The 18,901-nt window shown below is 34.3% G+C and overlaps 1 protein-coding gene across 2 annotated transcripts in view; it reads left to right on the top strand.

Moving 5' to 3' along the window:
• Positions 1 to 18,671, top strand: part of LOC126819773 (transportin-1) — a 49,525-nt gene extending 30,854 nt beyond the window's left edge. Inside the window, exons 13-22 of one of the 2 annotated variants that reach the window (XM_050547992.2) lie at positions 2,362 to 2,448; positions 2,809 to 2,916; positions 3,862 to 4,020; positions 4,724 to 4,811; positions 5,527 to 5,625; positions 6,568 to 6,663; positions 9,092 to 9,167; positions 11,063 to 11,237; positions 12,288 to 12,411; positions 12,813 to 18,671. In XM_050547992.2, coding sequence (XP_050403949.1) covers positions 2,362 to 2,448; positions 2,809 to 2,916; positions 3,862 to 4,020; positions 4,724 to 4,811; positions 5,527 to 5,625; positions 6,568 to 6,663; positions 9,092 to 9,167; positions 11,063 to 11,237; positions 12,288 to 12,395 — 996 coding nt within the window. In that variant the 3' untranslated portion in view covers positions 12,396 to 12,411; positions 12,813 to 18,671. The remainder of the gene's footprint in view (positions 1 to 2,361; positions 2,449 to 2,808; positions 2,917 to 3,861; positions 4,021 to 4,723; positions 4,812 to 5,526; positions 5,626 to 6,567; positions 6,664 to 9,091; positions 9,168 to 11,062; positions 11,238 to 12,287; positions 12,412 to 12,812) is intronic. The other variant, XM_050547993.2, reaches the window with a different exon arrangement.
• Positions 18,672 to 18,901: the final 230 nt, after the last annotated feature.

The following is an 18,901-nucleotide window of genomic DNA, read 5'->3' as shown; positions in this document are numbered from 1 at the left end:
CAAGAATTGGCTTCAGACATAAGGCCTAACAAAAGTCTACATTCATTCAGAAATGTTCACAGCTAGCTGTAGAAGTGCTAAAATTCTAAAAAAATCTTAAGAATGAAATCTAATCATTTGCTATCAATTAAAATTAAAATAATCTTGTTATTTAGGTGTTTTATGTTGATTTGAAACTGAAAAACTGCTAATCAATTTTTAAATTTGCTAATCAAATTTGGCAAAATTGGACTTTTTGATTAGCAGTGCTGCTAATCATCTTTGAAAAATTACCGACAGCCCTGGTGCATGTAAAAGAACCCTTGACAGTTGGAATTTGAAGTAGGCTGTTAAAGATTTCCCTCATAGAACACTGTATGGCCTATGTCTGTTTTCATTAACCTGGTCAGTGCGGAAAACAAGGACTTTAAACTCTGTTTCATTTTATCGTTTTGTCATATTTGCCTGTATTGACCAACTTAAAGTGAAATTGACCACAAAGAATTTAACACTAACCCTTTAGCACTTGACACATGTGAATAACTCAGACACATGTAAAAACGCTTAGATAAATTAAAATAAAAAAAGAAATGGGTTAATACCAATCATTTTCCATCTGGCAAATCTAACACTGTAACCCCATTTATCATTTAATCTTGTGTATTTAGCATTAATTTCTTTAACATTAAGTCAATATCAAAACTTTGAAAATTCTTCATAATCACCAAAAATCTTCTAATTTGTATTTGTGCCCAATTTATAGCTGACCATTTAACGAGTGGTAATCAACTCAACCCAATGTCATCCCTATTGGGAATAAAGAGAATATTTACTACTCAATCTTGATAACGAGTGGTAATTAACTCAACCAGGGCTGGCCACGAATAAATTGATGGCGAGCAGATGACTGCTCACGCAAATTTAGGTTTGGGCGAGCAAGGCGAGCAATAAAAATTGCTCACGCAAAATGTTGTTTGCGTGAGCACACATTTTCTAACATTGTTTCAATTTAAAATCATAAGAAAATTGCTATTCCTGGCACAAAGTTTGCAGTAAACATGTGTGACCATCGCTTTCTGTTTTTGACAGTCATACGTACTCTTCTTTATTAAAACCAATTTCCGTATGGATTTCTTCACCCCACGAAATAAATGTGGATAGGGCAATCAGGTTGCCTTTGGCCATTATTACGCTTAGATTGAAAATTATACGACTGCACAATGGAATAAAAACCGAAGTTCTGATAAAATAGGAAATACCGATAAATATTAGTTTGAAACGTGTTCATTTAGCGTGAATGCCTAATGCCGGATGTAAATATTCTTTACTTTAGACTCGATTATCACGCGTTCGTTACTGGTGTTCGTAGGAAAACCAGTCATAACGTTCAGGTCTAAAGTGTATTTTTAGTAACAAGAGTGCTGAGTAACTTTTTAGTCAATCAAATTTAAGGAGGAAATGCCGCGTGCAGCTGGGTGAATCTCAGTTTGACAGACGAATTTATGAAGTTATTGACATTGTTGGTTTAGTTTCGGCAATAAACTTGTCAATATTTTGATTATTTTTACAGGGTTTTCTTAAAATTTTGCGCGAGCAACAAACCGCTCGCGTAAATGTAGATTTGCGCGAGCAACTGCTCGCGTCTCGTGGCAAGCCCTGTCAACCCAATGTCATCCATATCGGTAATATTGGGAGTAAAGGGAATATTTACTACTGATCAGTTTGCTTTTATTGCACTAATTAAGCCGGCTGGATAATGTGATCTTTATATCAGTGGTAGAACGGTGCATAGATAAAAATAGTAATAGTCGCAGCGTTTGAAGTTTTTATAACCAAAATATCTTCATTATCGCACTGTTGCTAACAAACTGAAATTGTGTATCACTTATTACAGCCAGAAACTAATGCTCCTTAGACTGCACCAGTCACATAAATAGCTGTGGTGCGTCCAAGAACTGTGAGTTAGATGCTGGCTTGCTAGCCTGAAGGTCGCGGTTCGATCCTTGTGTTGGTCGAGAAAGTTCATCGGGATTTCCCCTTGTCATTGGTGTAGGACAGAGGGCCTGACAAGGACATGCTGTCTTGTCGTTCGGATGGTACGAAAAACCAAGGCCCTGTGTGCACATTGTCGTGCTTGTAAAAGATTCTTACTCAGTTGGAATTTGATATAAGAGTAGGCTATAGCGTCGCTGTTAAACCCCATCACTTGCATCCAAGAACTATTATATGGTCATGCAACCCGGACAGCTATTAACGTTTCTAGGGTGATTTAGGGAACAGTGGTTTCAGGCCGTCGAGGGATATATCGGTACGATTCCTGTCAATGCACAAACTTCAGATGTTAAACTCCATTTCATTTCTAACATCAAAATATATTTTCAGGAATATGTTAAAATGTTGATGCCACCGTTAATCAATAAATGGAATATGTTGAAAGATGAAGATAAAGATCTTTTTCCACTACTTGAGGTAAGAAAAACATAATGGCTTTTACAAACCTGGAGGTCCGGGATTTCATATAGATATTACTCCAGGTTTCCCCTTGTCTAGTCCTTCAGATTGGATAAAAAAAAAAAAAACAGGTCCTATGTACATTATAAAGATCCCTTTACATTTGGTATTCAAATTATGAGTAGGCCTGGCACATCTGTCAGCAAAAATTTACTATATCACACAGCATGGGTTATGCCCATCTTCATTAGACCAGATGGAAGAGAAAAGTATGCATACATTGGTGTTCACATTGGACTTTGATATCTAGTTCGGAAACACCACTGTCCAAGCAAATGTTCCCCGTAATAGTTAAACACATTTAATTTCTTATTTCAGTGTCTTTCAAGTGTCGCTACAGCTCTACAATCTGGTTTCTTACCCTACTGTGAACCTGTCTACAGACGATGTGTGTCTCTCGTAGAACAAACTCTCAATCAAAACTATGTAAGTATACAATTAAACTATCAGTCAACATCTATAGAACTAGAGTGTACTAGTGCATACATTATGGAATGGTTTCAATTCTTTACTTGTATGTGACGAGGAGTGTCTACCTAAATTCATGGGTTGTCTCCAACTTCTGGACATTCCTGTTCTAGACATTACTGCTTGCGAACATGTTATTGAAATATTCACATACCTTTATCAACGGGACTTATCAACTGTTTTATATAAAACTAAAAAATGAATGTAAATTTTTCTCAGCAAAAATAGTTTTAGACTCACTGATTGTAGACTTTAATATTATTAGGAAACTGGCCGCTTCCAATTAGTAACTTGTTGATTAGGTAACTGGCCGCTTCCACCCATTCCTATTTCTAACTGAGAAATGATGTAAAACTTTCAGCATCCTAAAATATGTAGAATAAAAGATGATAAAAAATCTTCCTACTGTCTGATCTCAGTTTATGAAATAATCTTTATTATATGCTTCTTTTTTTTCTTTTCTTTTTTTTCTTTTCTTTTTTTTTAAATACTTGTCAAAATGTTCTGTTAAAAATTTATCTATATGATCTGTAAAACAAAAATTACAATAATACTTGTCTATTTGATCTGTAAAATTGGCTGAGTGGGTAAATTGTCTGTATTGTTCTAGGTGTTACGTCCAAGTTTTCTATGAAAAAAAAAAATCCATCACACTTTTAAAGGACAATGTTGGCGTCCACCAATATATTACATATGTGATAGAACTAGTTAAACACGTTCCAAATATACTTTTAACAGAGATCTTTGTTACGGTTGATCCGTGACAAAGATTTGAAGATTCGTGAAGTGCCGCTAACAGTTAATGTTACTGGCTGAACTGGAGAGCGATAACTGGTACATATGTAATGTTGGTTGACACCAACATTGTCCTTTAAAAATTATATTGATTTAAATATATTCCAGGCTAATCTACAACAACCGGAACAGTATGATCCACCAGATAAGGATTTCATGATTGTTGCCCTTGATTTATTGAGTGGACTAGCGGAAGGTTTAGAGGGAAATATTGAAGCTCTTGTTGCTAATAGCGCCATTTTGAAACTTCTCTTCCAGTGTATGCAGGTATGTGTAGAATACGTTTTGAACAATCCAAAACGGACAGATCAAATTTTTTTCCACTTAAATCGAAGTATACCTCCTTTGTTTTACTCAAAATGTCACAATATATCCATAACTCATCCTTAATTTCACTTAATGCTCATCTAAATCTTTTGCTCTTAAATGTTGAGGCCAGGCCCCGCCCCGAGTTCACAAAGCATTCTGAGACTTAAGTTAAGATTTTGCTCAACTTTAAATCACTTGTACCTCTATTTTGCACTAATTAAGCCGGCTGGATAATGTAATCTTTATATCAGTGGTAGAACGGTGCATAGATAAAAATAGTATTAGTCGCAGCGTTTGAAGTTTTTATAACCAAAATATCTTCATTATCGCACTGTTGCTAACAAAATGAAATCACTATCACTTGGGTTCGCCAGGAACTAATGCTTCTTAGACTGCCCCCAACAACACAGAGCAGTTCATGTGGATGTCATGGTGCCAAAGGAAGGCGCTGGCTTGCTAGCCTGAAGTTTGCAGGTTCAGTCCTATTGTCAGCTGACCAAGTTCAACAGGATTTTTCTGTTGTGGTTTCCCCTTGTCATTGGTGCAGAACTGAGGGCCTGACAAGGACGGCCGTCTAGTCGTTAATTGGGACGAAAAACCGAGGTCCTGTGTTTGGAATTCTATATAGAATTTAATATGATTTTGTGATTTTCTTTTCAAGGATATGATGCCTGAAGTTCGACAGAGTTCATTTGCACTGTTAGGAGATTTAACCAAAGCTTGTTTTCAACATGTCAAAGCTTGTATAGGTTAGTATTTAGACTAAACAATTTTGGTTAAAAAAATTAATCCAAGTAATTCCTGTTGAAAATCATGTTTCCAGTGTTAATTGACCACACTATATATATATATATATTCATAGGCCGTTACAATACATGTTATCACTTTGGATGTTCAGAAAACTACTGTACACTTTACCATGACAACTAGCTCATTACTATTCATATATATATTAACTCATTACTATTCATATATACAAAGTTCATGAATATTCATGTTAACCAGCACCGGCATCCACAAACACTTGCATTAAACATACATTATGCAAGAGGTAAATCTGCCCATTGCAGGTCTTTCTTTAGGCTCGAAATGTTATCTAAATTATTAATTAGACATTAATTAACTTATCCAGACCATAGTCAACTCTAGATGTCAATGCTAGTTTGCGATATTTATTGGATCATGATCCGATTTGCTGCTCAACTTTCATTCATGATTTAATCATGAAATGGACAATCGAGACATGTTTTTAATTGTACAGACTTTAGTAATGATGATTGAGGCTAGGCCAAAATTTAAAACGCTTAATTCTCGGTTCATAGTGGATCAATTTGAGTGAAATTTTCAGCAAATTGCCTTTACATTATCTAGTTTTAATGAGAACTGCCAGCTCTTTATCTAATCTTCCATAATGTATCTTTAATGAAATATGCAAGTAATGCTACTTTTCCTTTTCTTTTTCAGGTGACTTTATGCCAATTTTGGGTGCAAATTTAAATCCTGAATTTATTTCTGTATGTAATAATGCCACTTGGGCAATTGGTGAAATATCTCTTAAAATGGGTAAATATTCAATCCAATTTTGTTTTATGTAAAGCTAAAAATGAATGTAATTTTTTCTCGGTACAAATAGTTTTAGACTCGCCGATTTTAAACTTTAATATTATTAGGAAACTGGCCACTTCTAATTAGTAACTTGTTGATTAGGTAACTGGCCGCTTCCACCCATTCCTATTTCTAACTGAGAAATGATGTAAAACTATCAGCATCCTAAAATATGTAGAATAAAAGATGATAAAAATCTTCCTACTGTCTGATCTCAGTTCATGAAATGAAAGCCAAAAGAAAAATTAGTCACGGTAACACCAATTTTAGAATCTGTCATATATTCTCCCACCGACTGTCTCTAACTTGGACATGTAACGATAGCGGCCGCCATTCGGGTAAACTCAAACATTTTGGTTTTGATAAATAAATATCCCGTTGAGTACCGTGAACAATATTGCTCATTCATACCTAGTTATATGATTAACATTGTTCATCTTCCAAAACTGAAGAACATTTTTAGACATCCTCTTTATATTTGCAAAACATGAAAATTTTAGATATCCTCTTTGTTTTTAAAACATGAAATTTTTAGATATCTTTATAATTTCAAAACATAAAAATTTTAGAGATCCTCTTTATAATTTCAAAACATAAAAATTTTAGAGATCCTCTTTATAATTTCAAAACATAAAAATTTTAGAGATTCTCTTTATAATTTCAAAACTTGAAATTTTTAAATGTCTTTTTTATATTTTCAAAACATGAGAATTTAATCCTTTGAGAAGAGGAACCAAGTTTTAGGGGTATTTAGAATTATTTCTTTAAACACCCCACCACCATCCCTAAAGACAAAATTCAAATTGGTGTTTTCTAAGCTGAATTTGTGGTCAAGGGTCCTATTAACACAAGATTTTAGGACTAAAGCAGTACTATATAAAGTGACTTTTGTTATTGTAGGAGCCGAAATGGAACCTTATGTTAAGTTGGTCATAACGCCATTAATCGATATAATAAACCGACCCAACACTCCTAAAACATTACTAGAAAATACAGGTAAGAGTTGTTTCCCTTAGACTTACTCCCAATTGATTTTTTTTTTTGTCTAATATCTTTGACACTAACAATAATTAACTATTGGGAAGTCATGGGTGATCGAGTATGTGCTTTTGATCATAAGAGTCGGTGGGCAGCCTCAGTTGCTCGTGGGTAAGATGTTGACTTGCTAACCTTATCATTGGTGCACAAGACGGAGGGCTTGGCAAGGGACAATGTGTATAGTTGTTCAAATGGAACAAACAAAAAAAAAACCAAACTAGGTCCTGTGTACACATTGGCGTGTATATAAAAGAATCCTTGGCAGTTTGAATTCAGTATAAGGTTGTGCCCGCTGTACAGGCAAAATTTTCTTCATAGCACACATAATGCCCTTCCTGATAGCCCAGTCGGAGCAGGGCATGAAACATTTCAAGTCAGTGGTGTTTCATTCCCATGCATTTACATGACCAGTAGTATTGTCTCCTGTCAATTCTAAAGGGTTTCCTCTGGATTTCTTTTAGTTTTTTCCAACTGCTAGATATCCATATACCAAGAGCCAATTATTGAAATAACCATGTACCATATGTTAGTCCCGAAATAACCTAGTTTGTATGGAAACCAATTTCTCTGTCGATATTATTAACTTATTATTTGAGACGCAAGTGACCGTTTTTTGTCAAATCGTTTAGAATTAATACTTTCAGAGTACAAATCTGCTGATGTAATTTTTAGTTCTTTGGATTTATGATGACCAAATTGCCACTGGAGACTCGCAATTTGAGTATGTGTCAGGGGTATATTCCCTCCGGAGACTCATAATTTTGAGTATGGGTCCAGGGTATATTCCCTCTGTAGACTCGTAATTTTGTGTATGGGTCTGGGTATATATCCCCAGACTCGTAATTTTGAGTATGGGTCGGAGTTATATTTTCTCCACCCACCCATTGTTACTTTTTAAATTGAACATTTTACTACTTAACTATATTGAACTTGCATATCTTAACCATACACATGTTTGAATCTTCTCCCTGTCTTGTTTTCATTTACTTTTCATTGACCAATTTTACTTTTTCTGTGCTCTGAAATCACCACTTTTGTCGGGGGCACTAATATGTCTCTGTGACTCCACAAGAAATTTTACTAATTTTTGTATGTGTTTAATATAAAATATTATGTATGTTGATATTATAGTTTTTATATATATATATATATATTTGTTTTGAAAGCTTATTCAACATTTCACAATTATAATGGTCTTATTTTCATTGGTTGCACATTTTGTTAAATAGAGCATGTCATTTATCAACGGTTCATTTGCATCCAAGAGATTCCATGTTGTTGATTTTCAGGCTGTTTGTGGAGGTCATTTTAGGAACTCTTTGAGTTTGGGAATTTCCTAACTTCTGACGAATATGAAAAAAACAAACTATGTTGTCAAACTTGGTGTTTATTTTCAGGCCGGTTTGGTAGGTCATTTCCATACGGAAATCTTATCTATCAATGCGTGAACTCTTTAAGTAGGAATTTCCTTCCTCTCCCATAGTCTAAAAATACTCTCCATGTTGTAAAACCTATTGTCTTATTTTCAGGCCGATTGTGATTATCATTTCCATGTGGGAGTTGGAAAGTCCCATATGCCTAGGTTATACATCACAAGGGAAAAGGAGTAGGGAAACATAGCCGTTACCCCAAATTATCAATTTGCAAATGGCTTCCCCAATCAGACTGAGAATGGACAACACCTGTTTGTGGTTTACCAAATTTGACTGAAAGGCCTTTATAGAATTTTTCAACTTCTCTAGGTAGTGTCGCAGGGAAATAAACTGGTCACCTGTATTTATTTAGCCTTAAAGCAGTTAGCTCCTGTACGAGTTACAAATACTGCTGGGCTCTAATCAATGTTGCGGAATACGACCCTTATTTTTGTACCTTGTTGAATAAGGTTTCACATTTTATATAGAAAAGCTGATTATGTATTAAATATTGATGTTGTCTTGTGATGTCATGTGTGTTGTCTCCCCCTCCCCACATCTCCCATTCCCATCTCTTTTAATCGTTTCTTTCTTTACTTTTAATATGGTATTTTTTATATATTTTCGTTTCGTTTTCAGCTTTTTCTATTTTTGATTATATGACGTCAACTTTGTCAGTGGCAAATGATTGGATTTTATGGAATGCTTACCTAACTTCGGAATGAATTTATTCAAATTTATCATTTCATTTACATACAAAATAACCAATTTTTCTCCGCTCTTTTTCACTAACTTGTAAATTTGTGCAAAGATTTTTAATCATGAAGCATAGTGACAATGTTGACCAATCACTGAGGTTATATGATATATTTTTATTTCAATGTTTGTTATGTAAATGTTGATTGGTTTGTCTTTCTTATTTCTTCCCTTTGAAAACGCTCCATCCTCATGTTGTCATGACAACGGGTGATTAGCCATTACAATTGGTCGAATTGGTTTAGTGTGTGCACAGGAAGTGGCTCCCTTACTTCAACAGTTCATAAGACAATGGTCGGTACTACTTTTATTTTATTTGTTTTATTTTCTCTACTTTTATTTTAGTTCTCATAATTACACTCGAAGGGTTGATCTAATGCTTCTTTAAAAACAATGAAAAATTGTCTGTTAGGGTTAAATATTTGGTCCATTGAGAAGTCATATAACTTGCCTGCTCTGCTAAATTAAAAGAACCGAAACTGTTTCTAAATTTAATCATTAAGTGTTAGATCAGCCAAAACATTTAATTGGGAAATTTTATTTTAATTAGAACCAGAGAATCTTTTAAATAATTTGATTAATTTTTTCTCTATTTTTGATTAAGTTATTTTTAAATGACAACGCTTATAACACAACTTGCACACAAGCTTTTAGACAAGTAGATTTAATTTATGCGAATGACCTTGAGATTTTATGCGAATGACGAGGGTCAAGGGTTGAATACTACATGTATGTTCTTTGTTGATGTACGTGAAAATGTATATATGTCATGTCTGTTGGATTACTTTGAGCTTTTTTTTGCGGATATTAGTTTTGACATGAATGTTAAAAATGAATATTGTATTTCGTATGGAATAAATTAGACATTACTATATATAGTTGTATATTTGGAACCGGATATAAATTTTGAAGGGATTGAGATTATCTGTGGTCCAGTCTGAACTGTTTTAGGTAAAGAGGTAAATTATTTCGCTAATGGTAATGTCTTTATGCTTCCTACTGCGGAGGAAATGGGCTTCCTCTAACTGCTGAAGACTCCTATGTCCAGTCTGAACTGTTTTAGGTAGAGAGGTAGATTATTTCGCTAATGGTAATGTCTTTATGCATTCTACTGCGGAGGAAATGGGCTTCCTCCAACTGCTGAAGACTCCTACGTGCAAGCAAATTATATACCAGGAGGGGTTAATCCTGATGTTACTTGCCATGAAACTTGAGATTTTTCAGCTGTGTTTCACCTTTGCCATCTTCATTAGCCCAGGTTAGGAGCAGAACAGTAGGACGTTAAACTCCATTTCATTTCATTGTTTCACCTTGTCAGTAAGGCAGTACACAATGTCTGACATGGATAAGCAGAATTGAGATGGTATGAAAAACTGATTTTCCCTGTATACAATTGGCAGCATGTTCAAGATCCTCTGACAGTTGGAAATCAAAATATGACATTTTCATCAAAGAATCTTGGCCTGGTTGATGCAGAAATAAGAAAAAAAGCCCCAAAACATGCCTTGGGATTTAAGAGGTTTTGTTCACATGGAAATCAAGTTTAGATTTTTAGCACCAATTCTCTAAGTGCAAAAAATGTCATTTTGTCTTATTTGAAACGATGCAGTTGCTAGATATGGTTGAGAATGAACTTGATAGTTGAAGCCAAGATGCAATTATGTGTTATGTGTTCCTTATAAATCCAGCACCTACTTGGAAGGACACCTTTTACTTGGAACATCCTGACGCAGACACTTGGACATATGTAGATATTTGTCAGTATTGGGAGACTATACACTTCATGCATTTGAATTTCCGTCAATAGCCCTGACAAGGAGTAGGGTTGCCTGTCCAAACTCGTGGGTTTTCTCCAGTTCCCCTGGTTTCCTCCCACTGCTAATGACTCCTACGCACAAGGGAATTATTGAAATAAAATAATTGAACCATGTGTTAGTCCCAAAATGACCTAGTTTGTGAGGTGTGGACATAAACCCTCCTTCTCCCCCTCTCTCTCTCTCTCTCTCTCTCTCTCTCAATAGCCCTGTTAGTGCTGAAAAATACGGCTTTAAATCCCAGTTCATGTATTTGAATTACAGTTCAGAACGATAAACCACATATAATCTCAATGTCTTTTACTGTTAATGATTTTATTATTTTGTTGGGATTTGTCTCATTTTAAAAACAAAAACATGTCCTTAATTTAACAGGTGTACTTCATTGAGAAATATACGAGATAATGAGGAAAAAGATTCTGCTTTTCGTGGCGTCTGTCTCATGATCAGTGCTAATCCCGGCGGTGTCGTACAGGATTTCATCTTTTTCTGTGATGCCGTCGCTTCATGGGTTCACCCTAAACAAGACCTAAAAGAAATGTTTTACAAGGTATGAATGGGGTTATTTATTGTTCACTCCCACAAGGTGGTGCCACTCTTAAAGATGCATTATGTACGATTTAGATAAAGAGTCATTAATTCATCCTATAGTTCAAGAATAGATTTAAAATTTGATTAAAATTACTTATTCTGGGCCAAGTTACGAGTGCTTGAAGATGTATTCTCATTGTTCATTATCGTAGCCATGGTTATTGACAATCGAGACTCGAGTGGTTATCCATTGAAATCTTGGCCATGTGTCCACATTGTTCATTATCGTAGCAATGGTAATTGACAACCGAGACTGGAGTTGTTATCCATTTAAATCTCAGCCATGTATCCACATTGTTCGTTATCGTAGCAATGGTACTTGACAATTGAGACTAAGTTGTTATCCATTTAAATTTCGGCCATCATATGGTCCAGAGAGTTATATTTAACTCTTACATAATACATCTTTAATGATTTTAAACAGATTTTTGACTATTTTTAAATTGTGATGAATTTTGACTATTGTTGCAAACAAAAACCAACTCGAGTTGCTTAATCAAGAAGGGTTTTGTGTCTAGATTACTCACTATTTAGCTCTTTCTTTTTCTGAGAAATGATGTAAAAATTTCAGCATCCTAAAATATGTAGAATAAAAGATGATAAAAATCTTCCTACTGTCTGATCTCAGTTCTTGAAACGAAAACCCCACCCCCTTAACAAAAAGAACCTCCAATACTACTGGGGGGGGATGGCTGAATGGTTAGAGTGGGCGCGCTGTATCATAAAGTCTGTCATTGAGTCGACTGGTGTGGTTTCGAATCCCCAGTTGTACGTGACAAGGAGGAGGGTCGCCTTTCCAGCCTCGAGGGTTTTCTCCGGTTTCCTCTGACTGCTAAAGACCCCTACGCGCAAGCGAATTATTGAAATAAGATTAAACCATATGTTAGTCCTGAAATGACCTAGTTTGTGTCGAGTGGACGTTAAACCCCATTTCTCTCTCTCTCTCTCTCCAATACTACTTACTAGGAAGTTTTAAGTAGTATTCAATGTTTGTGTTATATATTTTCAGATTCTCCATGGTTTCAAGAATCAAGTTGGAGATGAAAATTGGGAGAAGTTCTCAGATCAATTTCCTCAACCACTTCGTGAGCGTCTAGCTGTCAACTATGGGGTCTGATTCGTCTACATCCATAGTAAGTTCTCTTCTGAAATAACCTGTAAGAAGATTGTAGACGGATAGGTCGTGGTTTGTTTTGCATCATTTTCAGGCAGACCATTGTAATGCTAATTGTAGGCCGGTTGGGAAGCTATACACCTTGCCACATAGGGAATCGACTTTCCTCTCTCACTTTTACGATTTGTTTCTCCAGTTTTTAATTGATCTGTAAATGATGTTTCATAGTAAAAACCAACCAGATGATGGTTTCTGGAATGAAGTTGCAACCAACAATAGGTTGGCAACCACTTTTTTTAAGGCTTCAGTTTTGTTGACATACTTAGAAGGTTTAGAGTCTTAGATTCAAACATGAAGAAAACAAAAATGTCTTCTATAATAGATACATGTACTTATTCATGTTTTCTGTTTCTTTTTCAGAATTGGGGCAAAAAAAAAATTCGGGATGGTGCTCTTATCGCGCGTTGAGCATCTTCGGGGCCGCGTAGGGGTTGGCGAGGGAGGGCCGACTCAGAGGGGGGTCCTAGCAGCACTCGGTCACCACCAGCAACACAAAGTGACCAGCTGTTACAAGCACGGGTAATCTTCGGGTGGGTCGCGAATGGGTAGGGTTCATCTCGCGTCGTCGCGTTTTATCGTAATCTGTGTTCGAAACAGTGTCTAGAAATCAACTTTGCATGTTAAATCTTGATCTTAAAGGATTTTAAGAAGTCCCATATTTTACAACCACTGAGTTCACACTGATTACACATACACCAGAAGGTAATATAATATCCATTCATCTCGTAAACATCAACGAACATGTTCACATGTCTGAATTCAGAATTTATGTTAGCTTTTACAATGAGTCTGTGATTTGTTTTGTAACTTTCGTCAATGGAATCATGATTGGAATCATGGAAATTTTAATTTCTCGACTCAGTGGTTGATATTTTTCCTAATGGAATTGATATTATGTTGAAGTATTGTTTTTCGCATGCTGCCTAGAATCATTTATAATACCATAGCCATTGTCGCTTGTCTTCATATTCTACAAGACGATTGGCAAAATGATGTAATCCTAGTGTTTGATTGGCCAATGTAGTCCTATTGTAATGTTATGATTGGTTAACTTCTCCACTTCTGAACTTTATGTACACAGCTAGCTTCTGATTGGCTAGAATTAGATGTTTATACATCAGAACAACCAATTGGTGAAGAGTTATCTTTTGCTATATGTATTAGCGCAAGGAAATTACATTTGATTAGTTGTGTAATTAACGACTGGATTGTTCAGTGCTATTTTTCATGTTTAGTCTTTGTTTTTTAGTCTTTTCGCATTATTAAACTTCTGTTTGCGAACTAAGAAACCAATATATAGTGCACATTTTAAGAAATTAATTTAATTTTGAATGTAAAGCAATTCATAGTATTTAATCTTATAATGATACTTTGAGAAGCTATTTTGTTCCGAATTGTTTTGTCTAGTAGACATTTGTAATCGTTAAGAAAAATAAAAATGGCATCTTTGTCAACTCCACCAACTACTTGACATTCTTGTGAAATAGGGTGTTAAAAAAAAAAAAATGATATCAAAAAGCTTATTCACAGAATTTAATGGAGTTTGTTTAGTTCACAAAAATGCTCAATTCATTGTGAATGAAGTTAAGGCCAATTGTAATTTTGTCTTGGATGTATTAAGTCCATGACTTTTATCCTATATCAAATAACATGCAATCATTGTATTAAGTTTTTGTTCACAAGAGCACAGATAATGAAGTTTGAGAGGAGTGATCATTCACCAGTTTGTTTCAAGAAATAACATCTAATTGTAAGAGTTGCCGTTTTATTTCTTAAGACTTATTACACCCAGCTAATTAATGGACTGGCTGTCCCCAGAATTGATACAAGGGAGATAACTGTACCAATTAGTAGTCTATATCATCAAGTCTTGATTTTGATGAGTAGATGAAACTATCCATTGTTTTCTAGACCCAAGTTAGATTTGTTTTGGATTTGGGACTTGTGAAAGGACGCATGATTCCGCTGCAGTACCGCGTCGCAATGTTTTACTTTTTTGTATCGTTCACTCGTGTTGCATAATAGCTCAGTTAACGTATTACAATGGTGCTTTTGTTTATTTACTTAATGCATATTATATTGATTCCGAGGAGTAGCATAACAGTTAGTAAATAAATGACTGCATAAGATTTCAATTAACATAGATTGAAAAACGGAAACAAGATTTTTCCAAAGATTTGTGTCTGATCGATCCACTTCTTCGGCAAATATGATTTTAAGTTTGGAGTCAGCAGCTAGTTTTTGGTTTTAAAGGAGAGGCAGTGAATCACTTAAGCATCGGCCAGTAGATTTACTTTATTTAAAGGATTTTCCACTAGAAGAACTGAAGAAGTGAGAGAGAAATTATGATTCATATTGATGTGTTCCATTTCACTCGTGACAAGTCCTGAGCAAATCTAACTCAACAGTAAAAGAAATTGTGATATTTTTTGTAGCAGGGATATAGCGTAAACCTTGGCCGTTCGGACGAAACAATTTCACTTTTTGTTTCAATATTGTTATAATATGCCTGAATTTTTTAAATTTATATTTTAATTATGAAATAAATGCTCGCGTTGTTGACTAATAAAAAATGTCTAATTAAATTATCGCGTTGTGTATATTAATTATGCAGATGTGCATATTTTGAGAGAAATGCTAGAATATCGCACATCGATATATGGCCGCGTTTTTTTCCATAAAGGAAATTTCCTTTATTAATTTTTCGCGATATGTGAATATTTATTTTGCGCGGTGTGATTTATTTTAGTATTATGTAAATTAGATATAAATGTGAAGTTATTTTTTGATAGATATTTTTTATTTTTTAAAGATTTTTAAAAGTTTTTTTGCTATTTTGTTTTTAAGGCCAAGGTTACGCTCAATGTCTCTGAATATTTATTTTTTTATTTATTTTTTTTTTCCCCAACTGCTCAAATGACATTGTCACCTTTTATTAAAAGGTGTAGATTTAATTCTTGGCCATCAAATAAAAATAAAAATTGACCCTTGGAAAATTCTTCCATTAAATTATCATTGATAAGATGCCCTGTTCTCTAAGATTTTAAATTTAATTATAACTTAAATTTTCATTTTGATGTCATTGTGATCTCGAGATTTTTGTTATGTATTGAAAGTTAATAAGACTTAGGATCGGAGTTAAAGGAAATGTTTATTTAAAATCATTACCTTTTTGCCACTGTAAGCTATAAATTCAAGCTCCAATCAATGAATTGTAAATTAAAATATCTATGGCTCCTTTGTTTAATAAAGAAAATGTTTATTTTAAAAATAATTCAGTACTTCTTTATTATCGACACCATTTATAAGAATATATCATTGTTTGCTGAATTCAAAACCATTATTTTATTAATAGCAATTGTCAACTTATCTCTGCCTTGATCATATTTTTTAATGGAAGAAATTTTCTAAGTGTCTGATGTTATTAAATCACTTTTCTCTATTTTGTGTACCTGTAAGGTTTCAGGCTTCATAATCGATGGTGGTTGGGACTGAAGCTATATTTATAGCATTTACGATTAATATCAAAATAACAATTTAAAAACTTATCATAGCTTTGATTATGAATGTTGTAAAAATGTTATAACTAATCAAAGAAACTATTTCATGATTAAAAAAAACAACACTATCATATAGATAGTGAAAACAGTTTTCCAATAAATGTTAAAATATTTTCATACTTTGTTTCTAATTCATTGATATATGGTAAAATCACGTAACAATACAAGGTATTATTACTTCCTCCGATATCACTATTGTTGTGGCAGGCTGTAAACCATAAAACAATCAGTTATTAGATGATAGGTAAAACATATTCCAATAACTGTAAGTCTACTTCAGCTTACAACGCTTAGCTTCTGTCTGGAACCTTACATGTAATATAAATTGTTTAAAGTGTGATAAACTATCGGTGAATTTGATAACTGTGATGCTAAATATATTAAACCCATCGTCTCATCGTGGTATATTCTCAACTCTTCTGTCTTATTCTCGACTCAACACCACTAGTGAATTTAAACAGTTGTAAAACCAAAAACACTTATCTAATTTAGATGGCTTACCTAAATTTCATTTCACTTTAGATGGCCGATTTCGTAACTTTGTGCGTTACCCTTTCAATGAAGTCCGCCAAGTCGGTTAGAAGACGGAGACGTATTTTTTAACAGCGTGTTGTGTCGCTCATACTGACTCTAGCGAGGTAGGCAAGGTCTTATTTTCTCACTAAGATGTTCATTTATATTGTTCAGGCGTTCACAGGGACTGACACGCGACCGTTTAGCAGTAAAAAGTTGCCCAGTAAAATTGACTGGGAAGCCATTGGAATTTCGACAAGGATTCAATAGAGTTCCTTAACGTAGAGGCCGAGTGTAATGAGACCTACGTTCAGAGCTGAACTGGGTTATATAAAGATTGATATTTTATTTTTATCAGAGGTTTAAAACAGTAGAGTTGAGAATATTACATGAGAAGACATGTTTTATTAAGACATGGATATAGGTACAAATGAAGGGTGATCTAGTGGGGGAGTATGTTGTGTGTGTGCGTGCGCATGTGTGTGCTTTGTTTTTAATTATGTTAACCATATATGTTCTTTCTACCAGAAAAACTTTGAGCAGACTTTAAAAATGTCTTTCAGATTTTTAAAATTCAGTTGAATAATGAGAATTTTGTAGAATACGAGGCCTGCCATCATTAGCCCAGTGGGTGTACAACATTAAACTCCATTTCATTCCCAAGATAATGGGCTGACCTTCAGTTCATATATTTTTTTTTAATTTATTTAATTGCCCTCCACATGTCATTACTTAAAACAACACCTTGTTTATTCAGTGAAAAATAAAAAAAGGAATTTTGATTGTTCGGAATAGAAAATTTAAGCAAACATGCATTTATTAAAGATGGATTGTGAATTGTCACGACTAAATGAAAATTAAAAAAAACCCAGCAAATCGGTCATCTTGTTATAAAAGTAATATAATCACGTGTAGAAACATGTGGATACTAGTTGAAAATTTCTGTCTTCGTTATGTACCGCATAAAAAAAAAACTGGAAAAACCACCATAAAATTCATCAGCTGATGCATAATTTATTACTCAACTGTACTTGGCAATATTTCTCAGAAATATCCGGGTCTCCAACCTTTATTTGCATTATTAAACTGTGTTCTTTGTATAAAAATGAAAATAGCTGGTTAAATTGACTATTTTAGACACCACAATTATTTAGCTTTAGGACATCTAGCTAGAAAATGTTGGCAGGCAATGTGTTAGATTGATGTATTGAAATATTATAAAAACATAAAAATGCAAAAGCCTGAAGCCTAAAACAACTGGGAATTAACATATTTTAACGATACATTTAATGGTGTTGTGATCCAACAACTTATAGCAAAGTTAACAATTTTGCATTAAATTAAATTCCAAGACCGTGACGAATTAACTTCTAAATGAAAATACTGCCGATGGGTTGAAGAATCCCTGTACAGTGCATGCAAGACTGGGTCTAGGTGATACGCGGTTGGGGATCAAATTAAGAAAGTGTAGGTAATATTCCCAGAGCTATGAACTTGATTTGTTTTGCGTTTAAGTGAGAACTAAATTTTTAAACTGAGTAACCCGAGTTAGAAAAATAAAACCTACAAAAACAAGCAAATAAATGGAGCTCAATCAATTAGACTATAACTGTTAATACAATTTTTGCATTTAATTTACATATCTCCATCCTGTCTTTATTAGCCCAGTCGGTGCAGAAAAGTAGGATGTTATACCCCTTATAATTTACATATCTCTATGATCTCCCTGGTGCAACCCAAACCTGCAATGTCTTCATTTTCTAGATAAAAAGATGACGTGAATGAGTTTCGTTGTTTAACTCGACTCTACCCTTTAACTATTTCAGTATCTTGGATCAAAGCAAATTTCTAACAATCTCATTTCTTTTAACTAAACAGTATTCTTTAACTATTTCAGTTTCTAGAGACACATCTCAGATCAAACGAACCAAATATGATTTTTAAATCTCGTCAAAGTTTATTTTTAAGGACTGCTCACTGTTTGTAATTATGTCTGAATGTTACAATGCAACTGCAATAAATTGAACTATGGTCTGTTTTCTTATTTGTCTTCTACCACTTTCCAATATTGTAAAAAAATACTAGCTGTGCTTTATTTTACAGGCATCCTATGGGTAATAAATAAAATTATATTGTTTCTGCTAAATCTGTGTTAGTTGTGCTTTTGTTCAATGGAGTGAGCCACGGTGGCTTAGTAAAGTGCTGGCTCACTAACCAGGAGGCTGAGGGATCGATCCGATTTTGGAAGAGAAAGTTCCATCAGATTTTCTAGAGTGATTTTCCCTTTGTCTAGTGCAGGTCGGAGGGCCCGACACAGAACTGCATAGTCGTGCACACTTTGGTCTGCACATAATGAAACCTTTACAGTTAGAATTT

The sequence above is a fragment of the Patella vulgata genome, chromosome 4 (assembly GCF_932274485.2).
Source record: "Patella vulgata chromosome 4, xgPatVulg1.2, whole genome shotgun sequence".
Classification (NCBI taxonomy): Eukaryota; Metazoa; Mollusca; class Gastropoda; family Patellidae; genus Patella; species Patella vulgata.
This window is presented reverse-complemented; position numbering and strand designations above follow the sequence as displayed.